Source organism: Diabrotica undecimpunctata, chromosome 10 (assembly GCF_040954645.1).
Source record: "Diabrotica undecimpunctata isolate CICGRU chromosome 10, icDiaUnde3, whole genome shotgun sequence".
Classification (NCBI taxonomy): Eukaryota; Metazoa; Arthropoda; class Insecta; order Coleoptera; family Chrysomelidae; genus Diabrotica; species Diabrotica undecimpunctata.
Window position 1 is genome coordinate 79137274 of NC_092812.1, and position 10167 is coordinate 79147440.

At 32.6% G+C, this 10167-nt stretch overlaps 1 protein-coding gene across 1 annotated transcript in view; it reads left to right on the forward strand.

Annotated features, from left to right (window-relative positions):
• Nucleotides 1-3788, forward strand: part of LOC140451778 (lachesin-like) — a 652628-nt gene extending 648840 nt beyond the window's left edge. The window contains exon 9 of the mRNA XM_072545633.1: nucleotides 3430-3788. Coding sequence (XP_072401734.1) covers nucleotides 3430-3764 — 335 coding nt within the window. The 3' untranslated portion in view covers nucleotides 3765-3788. The remainder of the gene's footprint in view (nucleotides 1-3429) is intronic.
• Nucleotides 3789-10167: the final 6379 nt, after the last annotated feature.

Consider the following 10167-nt stretch of genomic DNA (forward strand, 5'->3'; position numbering starts at 1 on the left):
AACGTAGAAATCGCATATGAATGCTAAAGGAAGTCAACTTAAGCTTACGATTAAAAGTATGAGCTAGTTAATTAATAAAAGATTGTAGCTATCCATGAAAAATAAAAGAACCATATACAAGAACATATCGGAACCAATCTGGACATATTACATAGAATTATGGGGATGCATTAAACCATTCAACGCAATTAATTAAAAATACTCACAAAGCGATACGATTCGATACGAAAGAAATTGACAGCTTAATGAAAGTATTGGCGGTACTCCAAACTGATCGAAAACATATAGAATAACGCAATCATCTCCGTAAGACTACACAAAGATACAAAATGTATAAACATCAAAAGAAGAATCAAAGACAAGGAGATACGTCATCTCCCAAACACTTTACGGCAATTCGAGAAAATGCTTTCAAACAATTGGAGTTGGACGAAGGAATCAATGTCCAAAAGAAATAAGCAATATGCTTACTGAGTAAGATACCGCCTGTCTGGAAGTTGGTTTGAATATAAATTTTGGAAAGACATAATACAAAATACGAAAATTAAAAAGTCAACTGTAACGAATTAACATTAGTTCATAGATATAAATATTTAGTAAAAGAATTGAAAAGAAAAGTATTTTCCATTTTTTTGATTTTTCATCATTGTGTACAAAAACATATTAGTCTTTTCATACATACTTGGTCATCAAATTCAAATTGACAGGCACAACCAAACCGCTAAACTGGTAAGAAGAATCACTTTAGCATGGGCCGCATATGGAGTTCCATCAGACATCTTCAAGTGCAGCATAACGAAGTATTTGAATAAGAAGATGTTCTACTAATGTGTACTACCAGTCATAAAGTATATCAGATAATACTGTCATCTTCAATATAAAATACTTTGGTGGGGTACTTCATTTACAGATAGTGGTATTTTTGTTTATTAAAAGAAAATTCTCAGAAATATTCTAAACCATGCTAAACCCATTTTTAAAAAGTTGCCATGTCTCACTGTACCTTGCCTGTACATATTGTAAGTCGTATTCATCATCATTCTGGCTTTACAACTCTGCGTGGGTCCTAGCCTCCTCAAGAATTTCTCTCCAGTCGTCCCTGTAGAATATTTTCATATTTCTCATGTCTTCATCTATGTTATCAAAAATCCTTGTTCTGGGTCTTTCTCTTCTTCTCTGACCAATGGGTTTATCAAAAAGGGTTTTTCTAGCTAGGTCATTTTGTTTTATCCGCATTACATGTCCTCAGACCTCAGACCTCAGACCTTCTATCTTAATATGTTTTACGATATCTGGTTCCTGGTATATTCTATAAAGTTAGAAGTTGTACCATTTTCTCTACACTTCATTGTTATTCACTGCTTCATAGATTTACCTTAGTAATTTTCTTTCGAAACATGCTAACATGTTTTTATTACTTTTGTTAGAGTCCAGGTCTTTGAAGCATATGTTAGGACTAGGCGTATTATTGTTTTGTAGAGTTTTATTGTTGTATTTCTCGATATACTTGTGGATTTAAGGAGGAGATTGAGCCCAAAAGAGCATCTGTTGGTCATGCAAATTCGTTCACTGCTTCGATGACGTCGTTTTCTATAACAAGTGGTCGTAGTATTTGTGGTTGCGTGCTTGTTTTCATGTACTTTATTTTGTTGGCGTTTATTATTAAACTTATTTTTGTGGCTGATTCTTTTAATGCTACATACGCCTCTCGCACAGCGTTTTCCGTTTTCCCAACAAAATTGATATCATCAGCATAGGCCAGGATTTGCACTGATTTAGTTTTGTTAAATTTACCAACTGATTTGGTATTCCTAGCTCTTTCGTTGCTTTGAACATTTCACTTCTATTCACAGAGTTGAAGGCTGCTTTATAGTCTATAAGTATGTGATGAGTATCAACGTCATATTCCAGTTTTTCTTCTCAAATTTATTTCAGGGTTGCAATCGATGATGAATTGTCGATATTACCTGGTATTTTTCTATATACGTTCTACATATGGTGCCATACGGTGACATAGTATTGTGGAAAATATTTTATACGCTGCATTTAGGAGCGTAATTCCTCTGTGGTTAGAGCATTCAAAGATATCTCCTTTTTTGTGAATTGTGCAAAGTATTCCAATATTCCAATCATTGGGGAGGGATTTCTGTGTCCATATTTATTTTGTAAGCTGATGTAACGCCATTATGGTATCGTGGCCACCTTTTTTATATAGTTTAGCTGGGAGATTATCTATTCCAGGTGATTTGTTTCTGGCTAGTTTTTTAACGGCATCTTTAACTTCAAGACTCTTTGGTGGTTCCTCTTCCGTCTCGTCTGTTCTTCTTACCTCATCTCTTTTATCTTCCAGTTTATCTTCTACTTTCTCTATATTAAGTGCCTGGTTAAAGTGTTCCACCCATCTATTCAATACATCTTTCCTTGTTGTTACTAGGTGGCCATTTTGACTTCTGCATTGTGGCTGCCTTGAATTTTTTTCTGTTGATGTTAACTTTCTTATAAAATGCTCTGAATTCTTTCTCTGTGTTGATAATTTTTATATATTGAAGTTCCTTATTATTTAAGTGATTTCGTTTTATTCTTTTGTGTATCCTCTTTTCTTTTCTTCTCTTTGTTTGTTAATTATCTACAGTTGTAAGCATCGTTCTGTAGGCTTCATTTTTATTCTCTTGTTGCATTATTGCATTCCTCGTCAAACCAATGATTTTTAGGGGCACACATTTCTGTTCCTATTTGATCATTCGCTGCTGCTTCAATGTCTTCCTTTATTCTGATCCAGTATGAGCCTATATCTGTCTGGCCTTCTTCATTTACATTTTGATTCCTTAGCCTATTTGTGATGTTTTCCGAGTACCGTTCTACAATTGTCGCATCTCTCAGCTTTTACACACAGGTGTTTGAAATTCTATCCTTCAATGTTGAGATCACTAGGCAATAATCTGAAGCTATGTTTGCGCCTCTAAAACTTTTGCAGTTTATTACGTCTGTTCCATGCCTTGAATCTATTAAAACGTTGTAAGTCATGTTAGTTGTACATAAAAATAAAAACAAGTTTTCCACAGACTCAATAATCCACACTTAAAATATTTATGAGTTTATGTTTTCAACCTTAATTGGGAAAGTAACTTATATACAATATTTTCACACATATTAAATCTGTACTTTTTTAATGTTTTGTTCATTGTCATTATAAGTTTAATTTTAACTATTGTAATATTGACGTGTTTAAGTATATTTCGTTGTTAACTGTTATTTTGATGTGATGAAATAATGTTAAATTAAAACCAAAAAAGATCTATCTAGATATCTATATATGTTTTATTATATTTATATATCAATCTGTTATTTCAATGAATACTTATCTTACTGAACATATTTACAACATGAATATTTTTGATGGGTTTTATATTTGTTTTTATATTTTTTCAGAGCGAGAGGTAAAATCTACCAGCACAGTGAGTACACCAAAATATATTGAGACAAAACCACGAAAACCGACATTCAAGGACAAATCCAAAAAATGGAAACCCTTAAGAAAAAAAGAAAACAATGACAATAAAAACGAAGATGAACAAGTAGTATCAACTCATTTATTACCGGAGTCTCCTACATCTATACCTACTGTCACTAGTTTAATGACCAGTAGTCGGTCATCTTGGATTGTATTAAGAGATAACAATAGATGTGCCACTACTTCATTGGATAGAGTTTGTTATTGGTTAATAGTTGTAATTTTCTTACGATTTTGGAGATTTTATGTTTAAATTTATTTTTATTAACGAATACAACATATTTCGAAAAACAGCAAAATGGGATACAATAATTATTCTTAAAAATAGGCCTCTTTATGTACAGAGTAAGTGTGTCAGCGTTTTTGGTTGAAATATAACTAGAAAAAAATTTATCAATTTTTCTTGTTGGCAAGTAAAGTTTCAGTGAGTTGATATTTGGACACCGAATTTGAAGCTAATTCTTATCTATATCTAATTTACGTTGGTGGTTATTTTGTATATTTCAAATTATTTTGAATTTTTTCTAGACGAAATATAATATTTCCTTTTTAACCAATAATGTTGACTTTATGATATAACTAAGAATACTACTTTATCAAAATCAATTTAATACGTACTAAACATCATATACGACGAAACTAATATAGTGCCAAAATTGGCGCATATACAGGGTATGCCAAAGGAAACTAAGTTTTGCTCCTATGGTTTTGCCAAAGAAATGTTTGTACAAATATATATATATATATATATATATATATATATATATATATATATATATATTATATATATATATATATATATATACGTATTTATACGTATATATATATATATATATATATATATACGTATTTGTAAATATAATAATTTTTAAATTTTAACAAAAGCGAGGAGGACCTTATCCATAAAATCTTAAATGCAAAGGAGCAAAGGATATATAATTTTAAAGGTTATTTCTTGTCAATGACACCTCGTCTTTTTATTTTGTCTAGCTGTCTTCTTCTTCTTACAGTGCCGTGCGCCTATAGTGCGTTAGTGAATTACCTTACAACCAGACGTCTGTCTTTTGCGACACACAAAATCTCGCCAATGTTTGTTTTTACACTTGTATGCGACCTACTTTTATCTTGCCATCACTCTTTCCTTGAATAATTAGTTGAGAGATTACGTATTTTTTTCCTCTCAGGATATGGCGCAGATATCCAATTTTTCGTACCTTAATCAATTTGAGTAATTCTCTCTCAGTAGTTGCCCTTCCTCGTTTCTCATCCGATCTGTCCATGGTATGCGGAACATTCTTCACAAGGTCCGCTTTATGGAGGTCTCCAATTTGTTAATGGAGGATATTTTTTACTTTCTTTTGATTCGCTTGGTTTTGGACTTCTTCAACCTTAACAATAGCCTCTTTTGGAGCGCGCAAATGATAATTATTTTTCTTCTGGTGGTAATTTTTGGCATTTGGTAAAAAATAATTCTTTGGAGGATTTCTGATTGCTATAATGTAGTAGGAAACATATAGCTGATACAGTGTCGACATATGTTGATGGTAAAGGTAACGTTCCTTCTGTAATGGTACTGGTTGCATCTCTGCTCTACATTTTAGTTTGTATACTCAGAGTTCTCTTCTGAGCAATCTCTGTTTGTCTCGTGTCCATGTTATACAAATAAGTTAAGACAAAATGCTCTCAAGTACTGAAGTGAGCCCTTACCCTTATAAGGTTCCCTAGCTATCTCGGACATGGCTTAGAGAACACTTATTTTCTTGTGTCATACATTCCTTGGGCACGATGGTGTTAAATCTTGTGCTACACTACTTGCTACACAAATATTACTGTATGATGAGTTAGTTGTGGAGCGGTTTTCTGGTTATTTTTCGACTAAGCATGATGGAGATGTGCACGTGTGTATGTGTATTTTGTTATACTGTATTCACTGTATTTTTTTATATTTATTTTTATTACAATCTACATCCAAATAGAGTATTAAGTAAATGTATTATTGGTCATTGAGCGTTACGGAGAGACGTTCAATGATGTCCCTCCTTATTCTATTTTGGTTTAGTTTTGAAGTAGGTCTTGGAGCTAGGTTATATCTACTCTCCTTGTGGCTGGACCATTGTTGAATAAATTCTTACTAGCTCATTTTCGTGGTGACTGGTACGTTTATTTTGTGACTCCGTAGCTCAATAGATTTCTTCTTTGATGAAAGAAATCTTTAAGTGAAGTAGTGAAGTGTTTGGTTACTCACGTACCATGCTGTACTATCGATCTTAGTACTTTAGTTTGAAATCTTTAGTACCAGATAGATTTGAGTGGCTTTGTATAGAAGAATTTTGTTTTGGTTGTTGAGTTTTGATTTACGTCCAAGGAGCCAAGGAATTTTAAGTCGCTGTCTTCTTTTGGTCTGGATATGGTTCTTCCAAGTGAGACGTTGGTCAAGATGGAGGTCAAGGTATCTAGCGTCTGTTAGTGTTGTTATTCCTACATTGTCCATTCTTACAGGTGGGCACGTGTTGTGGCGGTTGGTAAATGTTTTTTGAATTGATTTTGTCTTGTCTACTTTTGTTCGCCATTTTGTATACCAATTTCTAAGTATGTCCTAATTATGTTGCAGGTCTTGTGAGGCTTGTATGGGATCTTAGTTTGCAGCTAGTATTGCTATGATTCTATATGGCATGAATCAGTTAAGTAAGCTTATTACAAAGCATAATCGGAAGCATAAATTGAGAATCGAGTATGACTTAATTTATTTATATATCAGAAAAAATTAAATCATACGAATCTAGAATATCAGTGTTAAAAATAATAATAAACTTAAACTAATTTAATAAAAGATTAGGTATCTGTTTTTTCATTTAATTTAATGCTTATATATGTAAAAAAATAAATAAAAATAATACAAAAACACTGAAAAATAAATTTTTAAAGTTTTACAGCGTAATAATTTTTAGAATATAAAAAAGGTAGATATAGATTTTTTTTGACTATAGAGCAACAAGACCAACAGATAACTGCTGCTTTATTTGCAACAATAAAAATGGTAAATTGTTTGAAAATAAAAGATATGTAAGGAAAATATCAAAGTGAGTCACTGGTACACTAACTCTTAAAAATATTTTTATTAAAACTTTTTGTAGGATTTGTCTTCCTTGTATTTATATAACTCTTATCTGAGTTCCATATCAACGTGTCTTCCCATTTTGAAAAGTATTTTTTTACTCAGCCTATGCCGAGACTTCAGCATTAGGTAATTTTATAATATAATAAGATGTAAGATCTGTTTAGAGACTAGAAAAATACTGAGGCCTCTGTATAGTTCAGTATCGAGAAATTTCACACATTTCAACACACAATCAACAGGGTCTTTCAGTATATAAATAATTTTCATTGCGGGGATAAGTACAAATTTTAACATAGGTAATTTGAAAATTTTTTAAATCTAAAATATGTAAACAATATTCAGCTATTTTTTATCTATAGAGACTGTCAAATACTTTATTTATCTATGCAATTTTTGCATCTTCAAAGCTAGAATATAAATATATATTGCACAAAATGCTGTGACATCCTTTATCAATATATCTTTGTATTTCTGTTACGTAACCCCTTATGTAGTGACTTATGTGACATTTATTGTTCTTTTATGGATAACCAACACCTTTTATCTTTTTTATCAATAGATCTTCAGCACGTTGATATCATTCTCATTCTGTCCGACTGTACCCTCAACAAATACTAGCGACTACATAGTTGCCTAAGTATTTTACTACTGCCAAAAAGGTAATTCTGTTGCTATCCATTCTGTGACAGTCAGGTACGTCTTGATTTAGTTGGTAGATTTACTAAATTTCACAACACTGTGAGTCTACTTTGTCTATTACAGATTTTATTGGCAAAAATTATAATTGAGAAGCGAATTTGTATGGTAATAAATAAATCAGGATCCAGCCGCTCTCCACTAAATAATACGATTTTAAAAATAAATAGACATATAGTCACAAGGGAGAAGGCAAGAATGATACCTAATCACTGGATCAGAAATAAACATGGGAGACAACCTAACTGTGAAACTTATAAAAACCATGAAAAATAAAAGAGCCTATGGTCCAGAAGGAATCCCCGCTGAACTTTTGAAAAATGCAACACCAACGCTTGTTAATATGCTTTTCAATAGATACCTAAATGGAGATAATATACCTATAACGCTCTGAAAAGAAGGATATATTACATCGATCCATGAAAAAGGGTATAACGCAGACTGCAAAAACTACCGCTGCATCTCAGTTACCAGATGAAAAGTTATGACAACCCTAGTTGAAAACAAATATGAACCATTTGAGCTAGAACATCAAGCAGGATTTCGAATTGGACAATCTTGCATTGACCAATCTACACTTTTATCTAACTAAATGAAAACAGAGTAGACTTCGGCAAGTACTGGAAAGCGCAACTAATAATATTACACTTTTGAAAGCAGCACAACGATTCTACAACGATTTTCGATTAAAAATAAAGATAAACAACCAGAGCTTCGAGAAATTTATGGTCAATAAGGGACTAAGGCAAAACTGCAATATATTTCTAACATTCTTTAAAATCTACTTTAGTGAGGCACTGAAGAAATGGAGAAGATCATGTTCTGGAAAGGGTATCATACCATTAAATAACGAAACAATCCTATATAGGCTTCATTTCGTGGACGATTAAGCAGTCATCGCGCTACAGGTCTGCAATTCACGACAAAGTGGGGACGATATACAGGAATACGACTCATGAGGACTAAATGAACTAAACAAACACGAAATACATGTGCATAGCCGGAGTTGCAGACGATGAATAAACTTAAAAGATGTAAATTTAGTTTCGTCATCTTCTGAATATATCTATATGGGGGTAAAAATGAAAAGTAATGGACGCACTGAAATAGAAATCGGAGAACAAATCATAAAAGGGAAAAAATATTGTTCACACTAAACTCACTACGCTGATCAAAAACTATCTCTAAACAGAAAAAGATTCAGCTATATAACAGCATTTTTAAAAGCGTTGTACTTTATGGATGCGAAACCTGGCAACTCACTAAGTGAACGGAACAAAAACTCCTTGTTCTGGAAATGGATTTTTGGCGCAGATCAGCGGGTATATCTAAAATAATGCACATAAAAAATGGAAGAATAAGACAAGCTATGGACAGAACAACCACCATCACAGAATAAATACAGCAAAACAGCTGATTTGATACGGAAACGTACAGAGAATGACAGAGCATCTCTTACCGAAGGTAATATTGGATTGGCAGCCACCTGAGCGAAAAAAAAAACGAGGAAGACAGAAAACAACATGGCTTGATGGAGTTCGAAAGGCAATAGATCAAGGGCCCTTGAACCTCAGACCTTCATTATTTTATAAAAGTTGAAAATTTGTCAGCGCATGGTCCCACATAGGTACAAGAGATGGGACCATTATAAAGTTTAAGTTATCGTGGCATTGGAGGGTAAAAGGGCGCTAAAGGTGTGTAAAATACTAGCCTATATTCATCAAATAATGAAGTGTGATTTTTTTTATATTTCCTTCAGAATATTGTTAAAAATGACGTCATTCTTTGCCAGACGCTTAGCATCGTGGCAACCGCTTGACAAACATTCTTAATGCGCATTTAATTGTATTTACATTTACGTTATATTATAAAAGCTGATTTTTATACAGGGTCTGATAAAAGAATCGGGACGGTCGAATATTTCGCGAATTAAACATCGGATTAATAATCCGATGAAATAAACTAAAAAACACGTTTTCAATATTTTTCAAAAATATATCGAATGATACCAAACACGGCCCCCAACCAATTGCACCCTCTGGGAGAGAAATCTGAAATCTTAAATGGGTGCACCCATTTTTTATTGCAGATCTAGATTCCTCATAAAAAAAATAAGTACCTTTTATAGGCGATATTGTTTTCGAATTGTTGATAGATGGTGTTAGAAGCGGAAAAAAACGATTCATCGTGATACCCTAGAAAAATTATGGAAACGGTTTAATATCTCGAGAAATATACGTCCAAATGAAAAACCAGAAAGCATTTGTTTAAGATTTTTCAAAAATCTATCGAGTGGCACCAAACACGACCCCGCAACTTTGATATCTTAAAATGGAAAACCACATTTTTTATTCCAGATTAGGATTATATGTGAAAAAGTAAACTAGATTGATCGGAGTTTTTTTTTTCGTTTCGTAATGACCCTGTAATCACACAAAAACATATACAGATTAGAAGCGTGCAAGCTAAATTTCATGGAACTGAATACAGTTTTTTAAGAATGTTTTTAGAATCAGAATCTGAAATAAAAAATGGGGGTTCCTATTTAAGATTTAAAAGTTGCACCACACTCCACTCCAAGATGTGCAAGTGCAGGCTCGTGGTTGGTGCAATTCGACAGATTTTTGAAAAATATTAAACACTTGTTTTTTGGTTTTTCATTTGGAAGAGTATTTCTTGAGATATTAAATCGTTTTCATAATTTTCCTAGAGTATCAGGATAAATCGTTTTTTTCCGATCACACCAAACACCATCACAAAAAAATGTTACTTAAAAGTCACTTATTTTATATGAGGAATCAAAATCTGCAATAAAAAATTGGGGTTTCCATTTAAGATTTCA